At 40.9% G+C, this 25281-nt stretch overlaps 2 protein-coding genes across 10 annotated transcripts in view; one reads left to right on the top strand and one right to left on the bottom strand.

Annotated features, from left to right (window-relative positions):
• Positions 1-18044, bottom strand: part of LOC122568008 (solute carrier family 12 member 4) — a 99446-nt gene extending 81402 nt beyond the window's left edge. For 2 of the 9 annotated variants that reach the window (XM_043727259.1, XM_043727261.1), the window contains exons 1-2: positions 17111-18039; positions 4835-4897 (exon numbers count right to left, since the gene is read on the bottom strand). In XM_043727259.1, the coding sequence (XP_043583194.1) occupies positions 4835-4897; positions 17111-17186 (139 nt within the window). In that variant the 5' untranslated portion in view covers positions 17187-18039. Of the gene's footprint in view, positions 1-722; positions 939-4834; positions 4898-17110 lie in introns of those variants that run through there. The other 7 variants (XM_043727257.1, XM_043727258.1, XM_043727260.1 and 4 more) reach the window with 7 other exon arrangements.
• Positions 18045-20613: 2569 nt separating this feature from the next.
• Positions 20614-25281, top strand: part of LOC122568010 (bromodomain-containing protein 7-like) — a gene marked incomplete in the record, with an annotated part of 14242 nt that continues 9574 nt past the window's right edge. The window contains 3 exon segments of the mRNA XM_043727268.1: positions 20614-21144; positions 21695-22122; positions 23697-25281. Of these exon segments, the coding sequence (XP_043583203.1) occupies positions 22077-22122; positions 23697-25281 (1631 nt within the window).

Raw genomic sequence — 25281 nt, 5'->3', positions numbered from 1 at the left:
AGATCAAGCACTTCGAAACTATCGTTCTCCAAAACTATCTGTATAAATAAGAGGGGAGTGAGGCCAGGTAGAATCTAATTACGCCACGGTTAAGCGGGGCAACGGAGTTCGACAACAATTGAATTATGGCAGCGCGTGGAAATATTAGTTTATGGAAATAACAGCGAATCAAACGAGACCACTGGCCTTTACCAACTTCCCGATCGCACAGTTATCGAACAACGGGAACCTTGGGCCGGCGAATCATTGTCCCGTAAAAATCGCCTGTCATAAAGCTATCAAATTATAGAACCGTAAAAATGCCAGAGTGAAGATTAACTGGCAAACCCCGGTCGATATACCTGTCTGCGCGATTCCCTTTTATACGCCATAAAACACATTTTTTTTAACGACATAAAGATGTACGCTTCAGGCTGTTTTTTTCGCTACTTTGCTATTTAAGACCTCCTCTTTATTATTCGTCGCTGACATTTTATCCATTATTCAAAAATCTTGTCCAATCGTCAGTCTTATTCTCAAGCTCTTATTATCAACGTTATCGGAAATATGAATATTTCACTGTTTCGGAGGCGTTCTATTTACAGGCATCTTATCTCATCAGATTTCCTTTTCTATAAACGTTATCGAAAAGGCAGATGTATTTCACTCTTGTATAAACACTTTGTCAGAATCTTATCCGATTATTGTATTTGAATGTTATTAAAACGATAAATATATCTCACTGTTTTCGAGACATTGTTGGAGAATTCCAGCGGAAAGTCGAATGAAAAATCATTGAGATTCCAAGAGCGTCCGATTCGGTTCAATCGACAGGCGTTCTCGGCGACGAGTGAAACCAAAGTAATCAATAGGATAGCACCGATGCATTCCGCATTCCTCGTTCAACTAAGTCGTTTATATCGCGTACGCTGGGCCGTAGATTCGTGTCCCGGCTGTTTAATTCTGAAGCGGAACGATGGCTTCGTCCAACTGGTCGCTCGGCCACCGAAATAAGCCCGTTATTCAATTAACCTAATCAAATTTCGAACAGCACATTCGAACCGGCAATTGGGACTACCAACGTCGCGCGATTCGCGTCTTGGCCCGTATCTCACCAGCTCCGATACCGGAACATCGATTAATTATTCTCTCGACCCGATCGAACGATAGACGTCAATTTTTTAACGCGTTGCTATATTTATCGGCGTCCTTCGGCCCGATTTATGACCGCGGCATTATTAAAATTCTATGAGCTAGCCTGCGTCGTATATAAATTATTGCAGCTTTATAACCAATGATGAATACGTAGAATGCGGCTGAAGAAATAGAAAATTACGCGTCGCAGTGATTCTGCTAGGATTCGAAGAAGATACATTTTCACTGCCATTTTCCTTGTACCCTTCTAGATTTAAACAGTAGATTCAACTAGAATCAAACATACAGTAAACACTTATTATTAAAACTATAGTACCACGCTAGAATAATTTACTTATAATTCTCAATGAGAATTGATTGTAAAATTCTTCCAAATAAAAAAAGAAATTTTCCTTGTACGTTGTATGACGAGAGTTTGATGTGATTATTTATTGCGAGTAACATATTCTGCTAATAAGAGCGATAAAAATATGGTGAACACAGCGTCGCCAGAGGTCCGACACTAATCACATGTGAAATCGTTAATTAGTCTTCGATAGAAAACGCGTTGAATCTTACAGACGAAATTAACCAGTTACCCTGCGAGCATGAAAACGAAGGTCTTTTAAGTTAAAAAAATTGAAAGTTATGGCGGATCGAGAGTTATCTCGCCACTTATCTGAAATGGCTTTTAAAGCTCGGATCAAAAGCAGTCCGGAAGCTTTAACATAATGCTCGTTTCCTGCTAAAAATTTCGAGAATGGCTCGCTTAAACGTTCAACGTACAAAAGCGTCTCTTTCCCCTATTCCACCTATTTCGCACGTTCCACGAGGAGTAAACGGTTGTTTCACGCGATTATGAAATATCATGGGATTAAGGTGTTTCTCTAGCCGCCACGTTTATCCAATTAACGAGTAATTAAACCACGAGAAACACGATGCCAGAATAGAACTGTTCCTTTCTATTTTCTCTCTTCGTCTCGCTTCTTCTGCCACGGTGAACATTATAATCGACGACGTTTGACAAAGAGAACTACGCTATTTATTAGATAATCGAGAAAAGGAAATTAACGAACAAATAATTTACAGCAAATTATCGAATCTGTGTACACGGTACGGTGACGTTATCGCAGCCACGTTTTCACTGTTATCCGAGAACTAATCTAGACGTACCCCCGCTGCCTAGGTAATCGATAATTCATCCTGCTTTCTATTTTAATGGCGTTACCACCGGTAATAGGGGGAATTAGTATTCTCGTAATTATATAAATTACGCGTTGAACGGCGCGGCTTTGAAACAAACAAGGAAAACCGAAGGTACCCGACGCGACGAACAAAAGCATCGATATCAAGCCCTCAAATTCATTATTCGCGACACGATACAACGTAATTGGACGATACGTGGGTAGGATAGATTGTTCGCCGAACGCATTTGTTAGACAAACTTCGCTCAAATGACAAATTAGAGAGAAATATCTTTGCCTCTGGTCTCCGTCGTATTTAATACAGATTGATTCGAGATGAACACGATGCAAGTGACTGGACAGATATTTGAGGATTAATTGCTGGCAACTTTGTTAGCAGGATTATCAAAGTTGCCCCGGCAATGGATATTTATGGTGTACTTTAGCCGCAACGAATTGCAAGCTCGAAACTCTCCGGCGAAACTTTCAGGAAAACAAAATTCATGGCTTTGAGGAGAGCCAGGTAAAAATACTCGATCGATCAACTGACGGTGCAACAATCGGAGAGAAAGTGAAAAGTTTAATCAATGACTCTAATCGTCCTTAAAGTTGCATATTCTGAGTGTATTTATATTTCTGTATCTTTTATATTATACCTTTCCACATATTTTCTCCTATTTTATTTATTTCTCCATAGGTGGCCGAATTATATTGTTACCCTAACGTTTAACCTCTCCACGAACATTAAAAATCTCCAGACATTTCCGTCGAAGTAAATTTTAGCTTTGATCTTAACAACAAACCATATTGCTAAGCTGTGTATGAAATAAAAATCAGTCTTTTTAATCCTTGTAATCGTTGGCATATAAACATCTGATGAATTAAAGCTGTCTGTGTCCATTGCGCTCGAATTCCCCCAGAAAACTTGGCAAACGCGTTCCAAATCTAGGCTGATCGCTTTGTAACTTGGCCTAACCAGCGTGGTCGAAAGGACTTCGTCAAAGAGCGAGTCAAAGGGAGGATTTTCGTGATGAGCAGCAGTTGGTCATCGAGGGGTAAGCGAGGGAATCGAAAGCTCGCGATTTAGGCACTGGACACGGTACACGGGTGGCGGATGCGAAACGCCGCATTAGGTGCGTATAATCTGCGACCGCTGGAAATTGGGTTGAGAAGACATTCCCTGTAGCCGTTCTTCGCCCTCCTACAAACACCTCCTGGTGAACTCGGCCGGTGCCCCATATAACTGGCGAATTTATCGCTCGCGACCGAGCAACAATCGACGATTCGGGTCAGAAGCGGTTTCTGTAACCCAAAACCCGTGCGGTTCCTTTTCGTTCTTAACCCCCTTCCACTCCCTTCCTTTGTTACAGCCACGAAAAAGTGTCACTGTAAATAGCAGCTACAATACGCGAAACGTTGTATCGCTGGTCCAGTATTCTTTTTCTTTCTTTTCTGTCCTCTGTCGAATGCGGAGAAAAATGTTTCGGAAAAAGAATGTTGGAAAAAGGATCCCATTTAAATTTGATACGCTGGAACTGTGTGTGACGCTGGAGGTAGCTGACGAGGCAGCTTGTCAGCAACGCGCTTAGAACAGTGAAAAGCGGCCTTTTACGAGATAATTATAATATGAATGGGAGTTGATAAAGAGTAGCAGCTCTATTTATTAGAGGGATACGTGTTGAAAAATATGTGCTCGAAGATAAATGCTAATTTTTCTGTTTTCACAAATACATTCTCGGGCTAGTGCATCGTCTTGATGCCCAAGGTAGGGCAAGGCTTTGCTAAGATAATAATAATTCCAACACCACAGAAATATCGCGAAAGATATTTTTCGATATCGACGTTCGATAGACGACCAAGGTGCATGAAAGTGCAATCGCTAGAAATCATTGTTGACCTAGACGTCACACACAGAAGATCGAATAAATGGATAAGTCGAGGAAAAATGGCCCCTTGGAGGCTACGACCATGAAGGGTGGATAGCATGATAACGAATCCCTCTGTTCTCTCATCGATCGGCCTCTCGTTGCTCTTCATGCAGCCGGAGGAGTTTCTTTTTAACTCGTCCCGACAATGAGGCGCGAAAGAAAAGGGAGAAAACGAGAAAGTTGGCGAAGCCTCTTCCACGGAGCCTATCCAGCCGCCGTAGAATGGAAAAGTCACGTGGAAATTCTCTAGCGGGGTATAGATCAGATGTTGACTACGTATATACGTCTACCTAGTTTCCCCTTTGTGCGGAAAAATACGAGTTCCAGGGTGAGAAGAAGAGGCTGAGATAGGTTTGAAACGAATAAAGGGACGAATGAAGACGCAGACAGCATCTTTTACAGCAATCAGAATGAACGTTTGTTTGTTCTTTTTACGATTTTTCGAACAAAGTAAATACAAACGTTAATCCTATCTGGAAAATTTTACCAAATATCTATCGTCTTGATTCGTACTGTGATTCCGAGACTCGAAGTAATCCCTATCTTTTACGAAATAAATGTTAGTTTATCAATTAAGCAACCAACAACAGGGAATTTTAATCGACTTACATTCGCTGGCAGACTTAGGGACAAGATGTTGATGCTCCAATTGAGCTCCATTCAGTGGCGGATCTGAAAGCAAAATTCACCTTTCGTCAGTTCAACGTCAATTTAATTATTCGAGTATAGACACACGTAGTGAGAAGTGGACCGTACGTAATGATGAGGGGGGAAAGAAAGAAAAAAAAATTAGCCGAAAGGTGTCGACGATCGAAGTCACGTATCGCTGATTTTGATCGGCAGCGGCACTGGCATCGACGAGGGGCCTTGGAAAAGCCTCTGAACCGTATATAGACCAGGTAAAAGGGGTAGAGACACAAGAGGCGTAAATGTAGGTGAAACAGAGGAAGGCCTTCGCGAAAGAGAAGAGCTGCTGACGCCGTGGTGCGGTTTAAGCTCCACCCCAGCACCGATTGGTCGATGAAACCCTGCCGGCAGAGAGGCAGAGCGGGTGCAGAAGGGAGAACGGAGACGTGTACACCCCCGACCCATCTTAAACGACCCTCCTGAAAATATATTATGCAACGCGTAACGTGTGCAGACACTCGTAGCTCTGATATCCTTTAAACCGGCACGTACCAGCCAAAGATTTTCACATGATTTTCGCTCGGTTACGCGTACAGATTCCTTCTGATACGTTTGAAACCATCCAGAATCCTCCGAGCTTTTTCTTCTTTGCTCGACAAATATAAATGCGTATTAGTGGCGTAACAGAAGGACACACGTTCCTTACGTTTCAGTATTTATTACTCAAAAAGTTTTTGTGAATTTTTTATGAACGTTTAATCCACTACGTAGTTCATCGTTTCACTCACGCAACGTTAAATCGATCTTTTTTCATTCTCAGGTTAAAAGTTGGCCTAACAAAATTTTCACGCGAGAAATTATATTTTCTCAGTTATACTCGCATATACAAAACTCTTGGAATTTTAAACACACTGAAATACAAGGCGGTCAAAAATATTTTGCAGCACGGTGAATTTCATCCGAGGTAACTCACGGAATACTTTCCGCTCGTATTAAAATCAAACGAGAAATTGGTGGCGTTGGCGTTCGGCGCGTGCATTGGAGATGATGAAGATGGTGTCACGAAGATTTACACGACGCGTACAGGCGACCGAATAATTCTTGACGTAAGATGAGAGCTCGTCGTTATCAATTTTTTGATACCGCTACCCAAACAGACGCTTCTCCGGCACAACTGGTGTTCTATGAAATATCGTACGGCCAAGAAACTTCCAATCTACAAGATTTACTTTTAAGACGTTTTATATATTTCGATATGTGTCCTTTGATCTAAATCATCGTATTAATATTTCGTCCATTTATTCGCTGGCTAATTTTTAAATTAAAACGTAACTTCCTCTACACGGTTTTCCATAAGAACATCTAGATGCGAGAAAAATATTAGTTTAGCGGAGGTATCGAGCGAGGGACATTGTCTCGGACGAAAGCTTTCCGCGATATTAGCGGATAAAAGCAATAACATTAATGTCCCGCCTGTGGAGGAATCGAATCAATTTAAAAACACTTCTGTGAATCATGAAAACCTGTGACACGTGACAGGCAGTCCAACGATAAAAAGAAATTTTGAAATGAGACGTAGCGAGTTAAAAGATATATTGCTCGAGCGTAGCGTGTCGCGGAAGTAAAGGAAGAAAAGAGGAAAACGAAGTGTCATGTATCCTACATTTGATCATCAAGAAGTCACACTCGATCTCGAAGATTACAAGGTGTGTCATATACGCAGACACGAACTATAATAGAAGAAGAAGAAGAAGAAGCTAGCGAACAAATGGACCAAAGATGGACACCTATTTCGATGTTTGCGAGTGCAATCACGACGATAGTTTCGATAAGATATAACACGAGTAGGGGATACGATAGAAAATAGAAAGACGAACGACATTCGACGCGACACCCGTTGATTTTCGAAATTACAGGCTCGTTTGCTGATCGGTGTTGACGCTCATCAGCAGCTCGCGATAGCGAGCCCCGGAACGTGACATCGGAACTCGGTGCCCACGGAGATCAGCCTAGACATCGTTTCCTCCTCGGCAAGATAAAGTGACACTGAACGTGACACTGCACCCGCGTGCGTTATCTCGATCTTTGGAACCTACAACTTTTCCCATTTCGTACTATCCTCGCCTGGTCGATTGTTATTGGTGCACGTTAAAATGCTACACGATGTAGCAACGTATTACACGGGCTTATCGTATTATAGTAATTTGTTAATGGGACGGCGTACGTTAGTGGGAGTTTGGATTGAATTCTTAGGGGTCAGAAATCCCGGAGGATTTGGTGAAACGAGCAATGATATTTTGGTGGTTCGGTTTCAATTTTCAGCGAACGTAGCTGATTAATAGACTCGAATTAACCTACTTTTACTCGTTGTCAGGTCAAGTAAGAAATAACGGTGCTGCATCCAAATAGAAGGTAAACCGTAGAAAAGAAATTCAAGTCCTAATGCAAAAAGACATTTTGATCCATTCTCTTTGAAAGAATTTCTCACAGCGATATCAGATACGATACGTCATATCGCATCCTCCTTGTACACGACATCGTACAAAGAAACGCGACTAGAAATTTCTCGTCATTGGTATCTGAGCTCCTGTCAAAAGCTGCTGTTCCCCTGTATCGCGAAAAATAGGTTTGTAACTTTCGGAATCAGGGCGACGCGACGCGACGCGACACACGCTGCTGAAAGCCGGTAATCGAATTGTGCCTCGGTTCTCTGAGATTCAGGTGTCACGGGGGAGACAAGATCTCGCCGGAGGATAAAGGGGAAGCGAATCAAGGGATGTACAAGGGAATGTGTAACATTGGCAAAGCGTACGAAACTTGGACAGATTTTGATGAATATTGAAACCGCGGCGTAAACGTGTGCACGTTTTCCAGCAAACTCCAGCAGATATTTAAAACAGAGAAAATGGGTCGCCAACGTTTTCTTTTTTCTTCCCTCGAATCTTGACATGCACTTACGAAGATGAGGCCCGTGTAGCTTCTTCCTCCCTCGTTTAATCAAACTCATTTAATCGTCGATATCGATACCTTAATTTTGTACCTGTCTCTTCGTCGCTGCGTGTAAATTAAATTTTTATTAAAAAGATATATCTCTATGCAGTACGTCGTCCGTCTTGGATACGGTCAAGACGTCGCGAGATGGGAAGCATATTTTCACGCATAATATTACTCAGGAAAATGAGAGACAACCGTTGGCGTTCTGTTTCTCGTCTGGTGCACCGGAAAAGGAACTGGGAACCCTCCCGGGGTTAAAGTCGAAATTGCTTTTGGACACGAAAGCAATATCGTAGGCACACGGAACTTACTGCTACCACCATCAGAATTTCCAAGTTTGCTTTACGTATAATGCCAGAATATCTCGATAAAGCGACGGATTATAGGGAAAGCTTCAAACACGAGGATAAAAAGCTTTAAACGTAACTCAATTTCCAGGGATCCGTTTTACCGCAAGGATCATGAAATTTGCTTTGTTGAATTCTCGGCTACTTTCGAAGTTAAACGATCCACGTTTCTCGTTATCTCCTAAACAGTTCAGGAAACGAAACGAAGGGGCCAATTTATCCGAAACTTCTTATCGATAGAGTTCGGTTTAAGACTTTGAAAAGATGAAAACTCCAACAGGAAAACACGAAGAATGAATAAAATGGCTCTCTATCTCCGAAATTTCTCAAACGGAGTAAACAAATTTTCCGAAACGGCTCCCTTTATCCTTCAAGAGAATACGAAAACGAATCGTCAGTGGAAATTTTTTCTCGCGACGACATATGTAACAAACGCATTGCACGCGACAATGGGCGACCGGACGAAGAAACGCAAAAATCCAGCCGGTTGAATCACCCAGATGATTGCAGAAGCCGCTGCAAACCGCTTTAAGTGATACGCTGCGTGTGTGTGAAAACAATAACGGCGTAATTGGGCCAATAATAAAATAATTGTTAGCGCTTGGGTGTTGCTTATACGCGTGCCTATCCACGTCTCGACCGCGTATCGTCCTATTCCAATTGTCTTACGCAAGCCCGAGAAATTTTCTCGCTAAATAATAAACCCTGAACGCTTAAATCTTCATCAAACGTCGATGTTCGTGATCCAGTCGAGGACAACCTTCACGGAAACCATGCTTGTTATTGTGACGATTATGGAACAGCACGACGAAGATAAATGTCTCATAAACGTAGTTTTCGCTTAACAAGAGTAACTTAACTGCCATCTTAATAAATTTTTTGGATCTTCTGATTTCTTTGAGACGACGATTAGAAGTGGAAGTACATATTTATAATTCACTATCTGATAATTTAGAAATTCACGCGTTAAACGTTCGTTGCGATTTGATTAATTTCTAATTAATCTTTTATTTATGTGTGAGACGACGATCGTATAACGTTGAATCGAAAATGTCCCCTTTTTCATTTGTCGTATTTATTTTATTACAACGCCACTAATGAACAGAAATCATCAAGCTAGAAATTAACGAACTTCGAGACAATATTCCAAAGCAAGAGCAACGAATATATGAAGCTCTGAAAAACCAGTCCGACTAAATAATCCGTGCAGATTATCTTCACACGGCTGTTTAACGCACGGTTGAACATGCCTAGCAATGTTCATCAGATTGGAAACGCAAAGACGTGTGTTGCAAATATGCACGTTTTCCACGAAGACCATTCGCGTTTCCCATGTTCGTTTGCCCGTTGGAAATAAATCGATGGAAATGTGGCTTCAAAGCGTGCCGCCTTCCGCGATTGCGTGGGTGGTTAAGAGCAGAACGATTAATTGAAAAGTCAGGGATCAATGGACACCGCGTGTCTAAAGTTTGCGATCCTCTTCGACCTGCAGGTCTTTGAAAATATCTCAAGTATGAATGCAACGCCATGCAACTAAGTGTGTGCACAGTTGTGCGTCGTTTTATCTTCGTTGCAACTGTGTTACGTCTGAAACGTGGGATATTTCACCACAAGAATTCCGTGACAAAAATTCGATGATATTTTCGTAAATTATCAAATTTGAAATTAAATTCGAAGAAAATATTTACAGAGGAAAACTTACTTCTATTTATAATAAAATATATCGTAAAAGTTTACCGTGCTAATTCGTTAGCTACTGTCACTGTGTCGTCGCAACTAAGTACTTAACACATTAATTTATATTTGCTCGATCATCATATCCATGCAAAGCGAATTTGGTAACTTCTAATTATAATTAGCTATTCCTTTATTTATCTCCACATCAATTTCAATCGCGATAAATAATTCCTACTTAGTTAAGAGTCAGAAACAACAAAGATCCACTCGGTGTCATTATTGACGCAAATTAGCTACATTAAATTAAACGATTCCAAGCAATTTCGTTTGTAAATTCGAAGCGAACAGAGAGGCTGTTTCATTCATGAATCTTTGGAGCGAGCGACGACGTAAGAGCGGTTGGACGTTGCACGAAGCAGATAGCTGTGGGAAAGATCGTTCCACCGAGAGCTCGGCGTGTCAATTGACATTTATTCCCGGGGATACGTCACAAATTCTCGAGGAGAAACAGCCCAGCCTGTGTCCAGGCAGGCGGTCGTGTATTAATATCTGAATTACGCCAACTGTCGTGGCAGCGGCTGCTTTTGTTCCGTTCCAGCCGCGTCTATCACGTCCAGGATAAACTTAAAAATATATCCACGGAAAGATACCGATACACGAACAAGCGGAGAAAACATAACCGGCAGCTGTTGGCAAATTTATGAGAATGTGATCGTTTTATAGAGCGATCTATCGTTTTCAAGAGTAAATCGTTCTTATGCTTGGAAAGTTTATGGCGATGTCTCGGGAATATTATTTTTATTACATTATATAAAAGACAATATTTTCTGCAATCGAATAACAGAATTTATAGGAAAGTGTTCGAAGTAATACCAATAACGATTGTACGGGAGAGATCGGGTCTCCAAGCTTAAAATAGAACTCGAAGCTAAGAGTTCTCACAATTTTTCTGTTATATAATTTCGTCTATTGTGCGCTGTATTGCGCATCGAACAATGATTATGATGTGTGCAAATATGAGAAAATAAAAGTTGGGCAAAAATAGAGCGCATGAACGAAAGGAACGGACATACAAGGAATGAGAGAAAGCTATAAAGAGTGACAATGAGCGAAAGAGAAATAAGAGACGAGAAGAAAGATACAGAAAAGGAAAGAGATTTATGTCAAGTGCGCCGCTCTCGCAGATTCTCAAGATTGCCGATTTGCCCTGTGGTCGATAAGCATGTTCGACTCGCAATGGAGGGTGAACTTTTCAGCATACGAAAAAATTAAAAAGTAGTTGACAAAAATTCGTCGAATGAAAATTAAAACTCAAATCTTTCTCTGCTATCTAGACGTACAGAAAATTCTTTGAACACCAGAATTTCAGAAGCGTTTTAAAACGAAACTTTGAATAGCGTCGCGATGTACAGTTATGTGTTTCTTTAAATAACCGAAGGTTGACACTATCTGTCACTCGAATCTTTCCATCGACAAGGAGACAAAATTCCGTGAAATTTTTCTTGTCGAAAGAGACAAACGACCCAGATCCAGCGCGTTCTGAACAAAAGCGCTTACGTTTACGATGGTGGAGCGCGAAGAGCTGCGCTTTTGAGAATTCACTGGTGATGAGTTTTCGAAGAACTTGGAGTCACGGAACGGACAAAGGGAATGCTGGAACAGAACACGCCAAGTAGAATGCTCGCCAACCTCGCAACATCGTAGTTTCCCGAAATAATCCAGCGCACGACTAAATAAACGAACACCGGATATATCATATTTGTAAGGAAAGTGGCGCGACCCACGAGCGCTGTTACGCTTTACAAAACGGTTTCCTTCGAGATTTCAATGCCTCGCGAGAGCTTCCACGAATTCCCTCCGCGAATGAAGATTTATCGAAGAACAAGTTACTCCATACTGGCAACTTTGAAAAATAACTCTCTTTCCTTCTTTCGGAGGTATTGAGTGGAAGGAGTTTTGTTCGCAACATTGTAAAGTTCTTAGGCAAAAAAATAACTCGAGTAACTTTCTCTGTTATATGCGCTCATACATCATATTTCGAGCTGTTATATTCATTTAAATACTTAAGAAAGGAAGTTATACAGCCCAAGCATAGTTCTCAGTTGTCTTGTCTTATTTTTCAAACCACTTCTACTAACAGACAAGACTACGTTAAAAATTCCACTCGTTAACTCCTGAGAAAAAGTTCAGCGATAAATTAAAACAACATTCCATACGCGCAACAAAATCCTCTGAAAAATTTGCAAGCTCACAATCGCGTTACACGTTCTCCAAGTAGTCTGCGCTACAAAGAAACGAGGAACTGAACGGAGGGAAGGAGCTCGATTGAAAAAAACTCGGCATCTGAAAATAATCTTTCCGCGGATACGCTAAGAACGCTCGAAACGCGACGCGTCGGCAAAAGGCGGGACCATGGATTCGCATAGTCGACGGTCGACGTTAGCATAATTCTCTGTTGATAAACACATAGGCAGTGGAATGGAGACTGTAGGGCTGTGAGGTCTGGCACGCTGCCATGGCTGGCAAAACGTCTGAACTACGTCTCCGTAATACGACGCGGCGCCGCGTCATACGTCGTTGGAAAGACGTGTATGCATAATACATTCGGGCGTGAACACACGCGCGCGATACCGCTGGATACACAATGCCATCTACGATCTGAAAGCGAAAAATCTGTTAAAACGTGCCTCATTTATGCGGACATAGCGGAGAGCTTTCTTGCTAGTTCACCTCCTCCTTCTCGCTCTTCTTCTTTCGCCGCCGCCTCCTCTTTCCACCTTTCTTTCCTCCCGAGGAACGCTGTTAATCGCGTACGAGACCAGCGCCCCGAGGCACTGTCTACTCTATACTTTAAAAAAGTTGTAAAACACCTCGAGAAACCATTCGTCAAACAGTCATTGAAATTCTACGTCGGTGGAATAAACGAGAGCTTTGTTTGTTCTACGACACCTGACGATTCCTTAAGGAAGGTGTCTCGTCGCGATCCACGGAATCTGATGACACGAGCGAGCAATATCGGTCATTGTAATTCATCGTTTTATTTTTTGCTCTTTGCATGCAAGATACCTCTGTTTCCCTACACTTCGGAACGTAGATTTCTGCTTTAAGTGACAGTGATGAAGTCTCGTGGCTCGTCTCAAACATTAAGCAATTTACTCTGCGTGTAAAACGTAAAACGTCCAAAAGCCCAAAATAGCGTGTCAAAGTCAGTTGGCACGTAACAGAGGAATATGGAAGATTACAATGAAAATCGTCAGCGAAGATGGAGAGTACACCGCGGACACGTTGGATTAAACAGCAAATTCTGAGGATTAGTGGACAGTCGTGAACAGACCGTGTTGCGTTCCAATCTAACAGCACTAGCTTGCGAGTAAAGGTCGAACTAATTAATTATTGTGAAACAGGCTGCTCAAAAGCCACTCTGAGGACACGACGGCAAGTACAAACAACCATGTTCGAGCGTGTGTCCGATTAAGGATACAGAGTTCATGCATTTTGAGGGTTGAATCAATTTTGACAATATGGTGTTTGCTGATTTTCAAATTGATGCCTCAAGGTTTATTATTAATGTTAAATTACTTCTGGGAAGCCTGTTTAATTATTGATAAATTTAAAACTCTGTATTTGTAAGAAAATAATCCTTCGACAAAGTAAAATCGTTTAACCGGTCATTTGAGCAAATATGATAAAACTTTTGGCTTAGTTAAGTTAAACAAGTAAAGTCATCCCTCTTCCAACAGTAGGAATCTTGTAAAAGAGAATCGTTTGTGAAAGGGGATTCGAACGACATTGTTCTCCACGCCAGGTAGCTTGAATACAGCTAAGAAAGGGTTTCTACCATGCCTAAAGCCACACGTTCTACTTTCTGTTGTTTGAGGGCGCCACGTCTCTCGCATGACACCTCGACAAAAGACACGATATATTGCGCGAAACTGCTTCTACTTACCCCTCGATGTAGCTACGAGGAGAACGAATCCGGAGAAATGTTCACGTGATAAATGTTCTGGTATAATCTGAATCGTATTTCTCCTATCTTACATGCATTTCGCCCGATTCGATTCGAGTTCGTTCAACTCGAAGTCTCGAAGATAGCAAACTAGAACTTCTACTCTATTTCGTAATAAATCCATTCCGAAATTGTAGATATGGTCGAAAAATTTTATATATTGACTATTCTGCCGTAATGGAGCAACTTGCTTCCGAGAAAGGTACATGTTTCTAACAGGAATGGGCGTCAACATCCACAGATTTATCTGATAAATCTACGAACAGAGAAAATATGATGTCGCCCATCGCGTGTACGTTCACGGGACACGTGACCTCAGAGTGCAATCCAACGGCAACACGTACTCTGACACTTTACTCGTCGATATTCCATGATCTTTTATCAAACTTCCTTTCCCTTTGAAACAACTCGCTCTATCAAGGAAATACGCGTGTTTCATTTATATAATTAGGCACGATGTTACTTTTCTGATTAATTAAAGTCGCTATATTCGCGAACAAAACGAAGGACTATCATGTTCACCACGGTTTACGATTAAGTCTTAACAAGCAATAATGCGCGAACAAGTTCATTACACGGCGCTTGGCACACGTTATATATCCACGTAGTTTTCCCCGACGCCTAACGCGTGTCGTTCATAGACAAACGAAACACATGATAGAGCGAAAGGGATGAAGCAAAAGAGGGAACACGAAAGAGGGATCGGTAGATCGAGAGAGAAGGAAGGTAGGTGCACAAGTCCAGCTCGTGCATGAATCGCAGACAACCGTGCAACGAAATACAACGTGTAGAGTGGGGTTGCGTGATTATCGACCCCTCGTTGCCTCGGCTTTTGTAGCAGGGATGCAGCTGCCCCTTTTACCCCGCCCTAAACAGTTGGGTTTCTCGTCGACGAACTTCAGCCATCGAACAGCTAGAGAGATTACGAGTGGTTCTCATGCGAGCCACTACTGTTCAATGGTAACTAAAAGAGAGAAAGAGACCATTTCGCGTGTCGTTTATGGTCGTTTCATAATCAGAGAGATGAAGATAGTGTTTTGGGGTAGCGTAGAGAATAAAGTGCAGTGGAAGCGATAGCCGAAAGAAAGTGGCAATAAAGACGATTTAATGACGGAGATAATTGGTAGTTGATGCATTTGGAGATCGTAGAATCGACTTGTATTCGATAATAATTGCTGGTTCGCGAAACTTGTCGGAAAGTTGGTAAGCGTTACTTATCGGCAGATACGTTTAATTATCTCGAGGAGCCAGAGTCGCAGGGAACGGGATTAATAACTCTACAACTCCTCTCGTTACCAAAGTACAGTTCGCGAGGATTACGCAACGATAATTTGTCTGGAGAGACGAATTCACGACAGCAGTGACACGAAACGAGCGATTAAGTTCCGCCGGTAATTCGAAATCGAACCGATCATTTATATAACGCTTCTTGTTGAGGCTTCTTTCTATTGTTGATCTAACGCTATTGAGAAACACTGACACTCGATAATCAAATCTCGGTGGTTTCTGTAAAAGACCAAGGTGGTCGACCTTGACAATTGCGGCGTTACATCGATATTTTATTTTTGGAGCCGCCATTCTGGATATCTCGACAATGGCGAAACCGTGAATAAGCGTTTCTTTATACGTCTATCGTTGCTCTACAGTTCACCGACGTTCATCCACGTTACTTCCCGTCAGTTATCTCTTACTTTTTCATCGTTCCACCCACGAAAGAAAATATAAACGAAAGAAACGTAGCTAATTATCCGCGAATTATCAGAACCCTAAGGAACCGATTGTGCGGCTGCATCGAATTAGGTATAGGTACGCCACAAGGAAGCATCCCTCTTCTAGCTCCGTAATACGTAATAATTTCCTGCTTTCATCAAACGTCCAATTTCTTATGCAAATCCACAGCGATCGTGGATATTGACTATTCGGAGACGACCACGCCTTTGGAAAACGTCCGAACGAAAATAGACGAGCCACGCGTGTACGTAAAACGCTAAGGTCCAGAGTTAGCATCTCTTCTCATTGAAATACCAATCATTCTCCAATGAAACACAGACTTACGAAACACGGTCGCGTAGAATTATTAAGCGGCTAACCGATCGATAGTTAAAGGACACGCGACGAACCGTAATTTTGCAAAATAAACCGGAAAAAGTCAACAGCAGGTAGATCAACCGATCGGTAAACGAAACGAAACCGCGAAGGTCGCTTAGTCAGCGTGAAAACGTCTGGAAATCGGTAACGCGATGCCGTCAGTGTATCCAGGCGCCTGGTGGAGTTACGATAGCGTGGTATGCGTAGCACGACGATATCCAACGTTGGAATGGACTGGTTTCTCCGAACCGACATAGTGTTGCGTTGCGTGGAAGCGTAACTTGCGGTTATAGCCGTCGCGTCGATAGCCATCGGTCATTTTAAACTTATTTAACCATCTTCTAAATTAATACAGATGATAATGTGTAGGCGCCAAGTTCCGCGCGTCTTCCATGTTCGTTTCGAAGCCAGTGTTCGATTCTTTCAAGTTGAATATCTTCGAGGAATAATTATCCAAATTTAAGAGGAATTATTTATATCGAATAGGAACTATCGTCGTTATTGCTAAGAAAAGAAGTGGAAAGATACCGGTCTTTCGAACTTGGGGATGACTCGAACGATAGATAAGAAATCTAGTCAATAGCGAAGGAGTTAATTTCGCAAATAACAGTATCAAGATTGTCTGACGGAAGTTTGGATAAAAAATACAGAGTAACTAATTTTATTAATTAATCGTTTCATTTCAGAAATTTATCGCGATGCCTGCTGGTGGTGGGCCTCCGCAAAGATCGATCGACCTTGACGCGCAAACCTTTAACAGAGTGGAACTCTGCTCAACGTTTTAACAGATATATTTCTAACGCCGTTAAAATAGAAAATATTCGGTCTTCTGCGCAAATTTATAGTTACGTTAACGACTCAGCACAATCGTGTGAGATTGGTGAAAACTACTCATGCAAACCTTAGTCGATTGCTCCAGGATATGTAAATTATGGGGTATTATGTATGAGCGCGCATGCGTGTGCGTATGTGTGTGCATGTTTTGAACAGGTAGCTGGATTATCGCTTGCAAAATTTCTCTCGTATAACGCGACATGCATATTCGAGCATAATCGTAAATGAAGCAACTCTCTCGCGTTCACTTGTACGTTTAACCTTTTGGTCACACGTGTGAAGCAAAAAAACTGAATAAAAACAAGCACTTACCATAGTCCAACGATGGTTGTTGATGCGGCGCGTATTGCGATGTATTATTGGCCGGTGTAACTCGGAAACGATCCATTCTTCGTTATCCTCAAGGAACACCACCACCAAAACAACACCAAACAATCTCTTCACCTCCGGTTGCTCGATGCGCACACCGTTTATTCTCGATTAACGCGAGCCGCGCAATAAGTTAGCCGGGGATGCTGGTTAACGACGAAACACCCGCACTTTCGTTTACGATGATTGGTGAACGCGTTCTCCATTCGCCGGTGCGGTGTTACAGGCTTCTGGTAGCCGTGCTGTGACTGTGTGTCACTGACAACACCACGAGAAACAGACAGACGACTAGACACAGAACGTGCAAGAGGGACAATAAAAGAGCGAATACGAAAGGGAGGGAGAACGTAGCAACTACAAATGATCGTAGGTGAGAAAGAAACAGAAATTATAGAAACGAGAGCGTGCGTTCGTGTGTTCTCTATCGAATGTCTTTATCACACCTACGGATGTGTGCACACCAAAGCCGCGCCTCGCGTCTCGCGTCTCGTGTCTCGCACGTTTTGTCGAGTCGCTCGGTGCTGAATCCCGGACGAGCGTGCAACGCGTGCTGTATGCGATAACGCCGCGTCTGCTCACCCGTAAACTCGCCAACGGAGGGGTACACTACTCTCCACAGACCCGCGTGTTAGGGCACGTCTCTATGTGTATCCTTATTTCTGTCTTTCTTCCGCTTCTTCGTGAGCAACGACCGCACTCCGTTTGGGATACCGTCTGTGCCTGGTACGCTGACACAAGGACTCTACTCGTGACTTCAGTCTGATCGGCTGTTTTATATGTGTAAGATACTCACGCGTGTGTGCACGCGTATACGCCAGGGGGCCCCTCGATAGAACGCTTTTGCCGACTGTCGAGCGCCGCAACCAGAGCACCCACGTGTGCGTGCATGCAACCGGCTTTCCCCAGGATCGTACCAATCGCGAAACTACCCTCTTTAGTCCGCCATTGGCCTTCATCGAACGATAGTAGGAGGAGCGTTACGTTACCAGGGCACTGAAAACCTGAAAGATATTAACATGTTAATTCTTTGTACTGGGAAAGTTATTGTGTTAATAAATAAAGTTGTAAATATATAATCAAAATTTTGAGACAGAACTTTCCGAACAAACTATAGTTTGGAGCAAAGTATATGACTACTTCGAATCAATATGTGGAGTGGTAATTAGTAGTATTTGTTAAAGAACAATTCGAAAGATCACGTTTGGATAAGATAAAAAGCAGAGTATAAACGATAAGGTTACACGACCTTCGTTATTATAAAAAAGAGTCGTAAGATCGTTCTAAGATGGTTTAAACGTGATAAAAGTAGAGGAAAGTCGATTGTTATCCTATGTTTCTTGGCTACACTCCAAAATCTTCTTTCACCAGAATTATATCACTCCAGTAAATTACCGGAATTCAATTAATTTAATCATAACCAATTCAGAACGAAATTATTAATCTCCGACATACAGCTACAACTGCGATACAGTTTGTCCTACCAATTGCCATATACTCGAAACTTTTGACAAAGCGTGTGCGACGATAAATCGTGGAGTTATTGCCACGGACGATACATGAGCGCGGCCACGTGTATGCGTGCATCCGCACCGGCTTTTTCCAGGACCGTAACTACATCACAATATGCCATCCTCCTCTGCCAATTTCACGCTTTGACAAGGAAGATCCCAAAGAGAACTTCTCAAGTTTCGATACTCGTGGTCAATGTCCCTAACGAAAATGAGACACTTTCATTTCCGACCTTTATGTATACAGATACGTATTTATAATTCAAATGGATATGCAGCCATGGTTTCGCCACAGAAAAACCGAAAAGGACTTTGACGCGTGAGTATTGATTATCAGGGAATCTCTTTAAGTGCGCCTCGGAATACTTAAACGGGTAATTACCAATTGGATTTTTATCTGCCCAATATTGAAGTGATTATCGAGTGTGTTAATACTCAGAATCGATCAATGATCGAAAAAATGATCATAACGCATAAATTCTGCAAAGAGCAAAATTTATATCTGATTATTCAAAGGTACATACATATATTCATATATATGCTCCCATGGATCACGTGAATGCATTATACATTGTATGCAGGCATGAGCATCCTGTATTTCAGAGTCACGCTGTTATGCTACGGTGATAACACAACTGTAACCGAATTGCTACATTTTCCTCCACAATACGGTGAGTAATCACACAACTTCATCGGTTGCCTGTATCCTGTTCTAGGTGGCAGCAGGAAACGGAAACCTCTCCTTCGGGAAAATTCCACTACCCGCACTGCTTTGCATCTCGAGACGTTCCTAAAGGGTTAACGATACACAGACAGACAATCTTAATTTGCAAAATAAAGCCAAACTATGAAAGTGGAAGTTACTATCTATCTATCTAACACGCGCATTATGTTTTGTATACTTATCGCTTCATTCAACATCGTAAATTACAACACATTGTTTATTCTAAATTGCTGAATTCTTATCGGACACAATTTGGTCCTTCTTTGTATCGTACAATTTAATTACCCATTGAAATGTTATCTCAATTTAGCGGCATTTCAACGAGACGATGCCGTGAATGTTGCTAGTGATATATGGCCCTTGAAAGAGCAACATGACGTTGAAGGGCGTGTAAATTTCAAAGGTTGTGCATATCACGAACATTTGATTGAGAGTCTCGAAAATTTGTTCTACTATCAACGGCAAATAAAAGCTATTCTGCATTAATAGAAAAACTATCCAACGACCGATATTCAAGAAGCGTCTCTTCTTTATAAGGATTAACACAGAGAGAAATAGAAATGTAACTGAAGGTAGACTGTGCTTCTATGTTCACGTTACGATGTATTTTATTTTTCGTACAAATATCTTCCTCTGTAAAGAGGTCACGATTTATGACTTTAAACTCGACGCTGCAAAATATAAGGAGCTCGTGACAAGTAGTTGGATATTAGCAAACCTACGATCCGGCACCATACATCCGTAAGTCATTTTAATCGAAAGAAAAATCGCATCAGCATTTCAAATACATGGAGATAGGTAAAGTGCTCTACTTTAATGCAGAAGATAAGGCTTAATCTAGAATCCGTGAAGTCCCCGGCTTTCGCGTATTTTCGCATTCCATTGATAATGCAAATCCATTGTCACTATCGTTGCTTTTGTTCGACTCGACGATCTATACATATATACATATACATATATATATATGTGTGTGTGTATATATATCTATATATATATATATAGATATATATCCCCGCAAACGGGGCACTTATATATATGTATATACATATATATCTATATATATATCTATATATCTATCTATATATATATGTATATACATATACATAAGTGCCCCATTTGCGACATATTTTCAAAAGCGCAGTAGATTCGAGTGCCGCAGATAGCTTATCGATTACTCGGTTTGAATGCATTAATTGAATGTCCAAATATCTATTGCATCCTTAACTCAAATAGCGAAAAATGTTAAAATCAAGGACAATGTACATGTTTGGCGATAATAAAACGTAAAATAAAGATGTTGAAAGGAATCAGAGGTCAGTGAAATGTCGGGAATTTTCCGGTCCTTGTTCACTTAAGGTCGGCAAGCTTCTGTTCGGCGTATTCTGAACGAATACAAGAGATTCGAAGGGAGGCACAAACAGGAATTGGCTGGTCGATGCTCCTTAACGTTCGAGATACAGTGTAACACAGGGGAGACGACACATCTGTGCTGTTGTGCGTGAATTTTTTTTCGGAGCCACCGAGAAAACACATTTCTCTTTCTCTCTCTGTTCCGCTCGACGTTTTACCGAAACAGCTGATCGTTTGCCCCTTTAATTGCATCGCGGCTGGGTTCGTGGACGCCGCGGTAAGTTGCTGGATATTTCAATAAAAATTCGCCATAGTGTATGCTCATTTAGTGGGGCAATCTTGTACGGTAAAGCGTGTCTGTGAATACGGTCGAGTGTCTCGTTCCTCGGTGTACGGTAAGTGCTACTACTTCAAGCGTCTTTTGTAGGTTAGGAAGCGCCTTTCGCCTTTAAAGCTCCATACACAATGTTTCCCTGGATCGTCTGTGTATGTAGACGTTACAGATGTCATGGAATCCTGTTCTGAGAGAAATAATTTTCTATCTATAAAACATGTGATTTTGTTAGTGTGATTATTGAGAATGCCATCGTGTTTGCTTGTGAAATTCGATTTACTATAAAGCGACTGAACTTTTTTTGTTCCATTAGGTTCCATTACTTTCTCAGTTGCAGAGAATTAACGAAGTAAATCATCTTCTTAGATTCGATATCGAGTGCTTTTTTTTTTTAATTAGATGCAGTCGAAAATATTATGGCGCAATTTTTTGATATTTATTACATGTATTTCGAAACAGGAAATACAATAAAATTAGAAATTAAGTGTAAATTAATGTTAATTCAAATCTAAAGCTACAAATATAATTTATAATTTTTCACTCTACATATTTCAAAACATTCAGGTACGCTGCCGTTGTTTAAATTTTTCATAATTAATTTGTTGATATAGAAAAAAATTTGATACCTGATCAGCGTTACAAAGAGAGTATCTTGGAAAGTGTGAAATCAAGTTTTCAATGTTTTAATGTAAGTGGAAAATAATAAATTTATATTCGACCGCATTCGTAATACGCGCTTCTTCGAACGACGCGTCGCCATGACAGCGCAGCTGGCGAATAAACGTTGGACTGGGGGAACGAAAGACATGCATCCACCATAACGGCTTGGCAGGGCTTGGAGTTCTGTGACGTCTTCAATGGCTGCCGCCGTATTGCTTATGCATGTAACGGAGCGCGGTACTCTCACAAACCGCGTTCCGTACTGGTTTACGACGTAGTGTTTATTATTTATCGTTAGAATATTCTATCAAGCTGTGAGCCAACGTGCAAACCATGGGCTCGAAGAAGCATAAAAAGCACAAGCGCGAAAGGCACGAAGGTGAGGATCAGGACTAAATCCGGTGTATCTCGATCGTTTTATCGTTTCTCATCACTTTTAATTATTCCTTAACATCATCAATGGCATCATAGGTCGCCACATTATTATGTTCCGCGTTTTAAACAGTACAAAATGCCGCACACTGTGTTCCTAGCAAAATACGAAACGCGCGTCGAATTGCAAAAGCGCTTCGATCATCGTTCCACTGCAATATTTGTTTTTACATTTGTTAATCAAATCATACTCGCGTCGACAGTTTGTTGCTACGTTATCAGATGTTTTCGTTGTATACAGTATTTTGGAGCTTTCTTTTTCGGCACATTGTAGATCGTAGCAACGAGTATTTTTGATTTCTTAAATATTTCGTTTTTTCTCGTTTTTAATGTTTCTGTATTTGTTATCACTTGTCGATTTTTATATTATTGGAATATTTCACTGAATGTAATTCTATAGTGTTGACATTTGTGTCGATTACCTGAGGATTCAAATGAAAAGATCATCCATAAATACAAATGTGCTCAAGGTATGGAGATTGACACAGTACGAGGACCTTAATTGGTTGAAATGCTTGAACATTTTCATTGGAATCCTTTTTGTACTCATAGTTTAATGATGCACAGGAATGTTGACTACGTTTTCACCACGGACAAACTGAGAGTGAGGTTGGAGTAGAAGTAAGGTGGATTCAAAAGTATAAACGAAGGTTCCACAGCAACAGGTGCGACGTGGAAGTAAGTGACGTGTAACAACAGACATGGACTGGTTGCACGACAGAAACTAGCTGTGCTTCCAAAATTACTCAGATGTCCCAAACCCTTTTAGTTCTTTTTTTGTCTATTAAAATTAGTTGAAGTGCAACAAGATCTATGATGAGACAAATTTGTTACAATTTTTTGCTATAAATATTTTGTGGGTATTCATCTGGGGTACATGGGATATCTGTTGCACTTCAATCACTTAGTTCCCTGGCTGTTATGTATTATGGCATCAGAAAGGCCATATGCTTTTGCTTTACCTCGTTACGGGGTATTTTCAATTTTAAAAGTTGCTCCTTCCTTGATTATTCCTGCAGATTCAGTTGGTTCATACAACAGTAATTATTTTATTGCATACTTCTCTATCAAGGTTTATTTAATTTAAGTCGAGCTACTTCCATCTCGCTTCCAGTTTGTTGAATGTGAAAACAAGGTCACTGTCCTGTTATAAAATCATCTTTATTATCATTATTATCAACATCTCCTTCTACCTTTCTGTTAATATCCTGTAGATTTTTATTAATTCAAAATTATACTTATTTTTTCATAACCCTGCAAGATTATTTAATGTAATATTTAGCACTATATTTTTACATTACAACACTATTATGCTGTTATTCTGCACTTCTGTATGATTTTCTGCAAGACATCTTTGTTGCATGCACTAGATGTTATGTATAGCTTAATGCTTTGATGTCTTCATACATATTTAATATATATATATAATATATATATATACATGTAATATACATAATATATATATATATATACATGTATTCTTAATTTCTTACAAATAATTTTCCCTTTCTTTTTTAACAGAAGGGCAATATACAAGCACGGATAAACCCCGTACCTTAAAGTTAATTTTGAAGGTTGGGGGTAGCAGTGGAACACCTGAATACGGGAACGAATCCCCAAGCCAGACAACAATGTTGTCCCAACATTTGGGTGTCTACCAACAACAGTTGGGTCTCAACTGTCCTGTAACACAAGAATCTGAATATGATAGATACATAGGGCATAAAAAGCTTAAAAAGAAAAAGAAAAAGAAGGATAAAAGACACAAGCATCATCACAAAGATAAAAAGAGGAGAAGAGAGGAATCCAGTCAAGAATCAGTAGGAGATGCCGATGAAAGTTTAGCAGAAATCCCTAAAAAGATTCCTAATCATCAATTGTTACCTCCAAGGCCACCGTCTAGTGGGGAACACCGAGTTGGTGTTACTAGCCATATTAACTCTCTTTCTCCACATCGTGAACCTAGAACTTGTGTACTTAGAAAAATTGCTGAACGTACACCTCTTCAACGACTATTGGAACATCTTCTTAGGTCAATGGAGAAACGTGACCCACAGCAATTTTTTGCTTGGCCGGTCACAGATAGTATTGCACCTGGATACTCTCAGATCATTACTAATCCTATGGATTTCAGTACTATAAAGCAGAAAATAGACGATAATAGTTATCAAAACTTAAACGAGTTCGTAGACGATTTTAAACTAATGTGTGATAACGCTACTACTTATAACCACCCAGATACAATTTATTACAAGGCAGCAAAGAAATTATTGCATGTTGGCCTAAAAATGGTTACACCTGAAAAACTTCGTCAATTAAGACCTGTACTAACTTACATGCAGGATATCTCAAAAGAGGAGCTTGGATTTGAATTGGGTACAGAAGATCCTAATAATCCAGACGTTCCCGTAACAGAGGAGCAAATCGAACGGGAACGGGAACAGGAGGAACGTAACGAAGAGGCAGAAGAACTTCGAAAAGAGAACCAAAGGAAAATGAGATTAGCAAATTTAGGTAAATTTGAAGCCATTCCGGATGATATGACGCCGGAGGAAATCTTAAAACAAGCCCGAGGAGCCGCGAAAGTAGCATCAGATAAGTTAACGTTGAAAAGGTTGAATTCTAAGATGGGTTTCCTTAGACAAAAGAAAGACGGAACTACCAGTTTACAGATCATAGTACCGGGAGATGGCGTGATTCCAGGAACTAATCAAAGACCAGTGTCATTAGTGCAGCTTATAGGTAAATTGAATCATGGTACAGGAGCATTAGCAGGATTCCGAGAAGATAGGAGAAATATGTCTAAACCAGTTAAACCTTTATATTACGGTGCCTTTGGTTCTTATGCTCCAAGTTACGATTCCACGTTCGCTAATCTAACAAAGGAGGAAACAGACTTGGTGTATCAGACATATGGCGATGAGACTGCTGTACAATATGCAGAATCCATATTAGACTTTGCTAAAGACTGTGATTATACGTTAACTATGGTCGACGATCTGTTGGATATCCTGACAGGAGGAGATCATAGAAAGACTAAGAAGTTCCTTGAGGAAAAGCGAAGACTCAAAGAGGAAGAAGAAAAGATAAAGCATTTATTAGAGAA

The sequence above is a fragment of the Bombus pyrosoma genome, linkage group LG5 (assembly GCF_014825855.1).
Source record: "Bombus pyrosoma isolate SC7728 linkage group LG5, ASM1482585v1, whole genome shotgun sequence".
Classification (NCBI taxonomy): domain Eukaryota; kingdom Metazoa; phylum Arthropoda; class Insecta; order Hymenoptera; family Apidae; genus Bombus; species Bombus pyrosoma.
The sequence above is the reverse complement of the archived record's forward strand: the minus strand, read 5'-3'. Positions and strand labels throughout refer to the sequence as shown.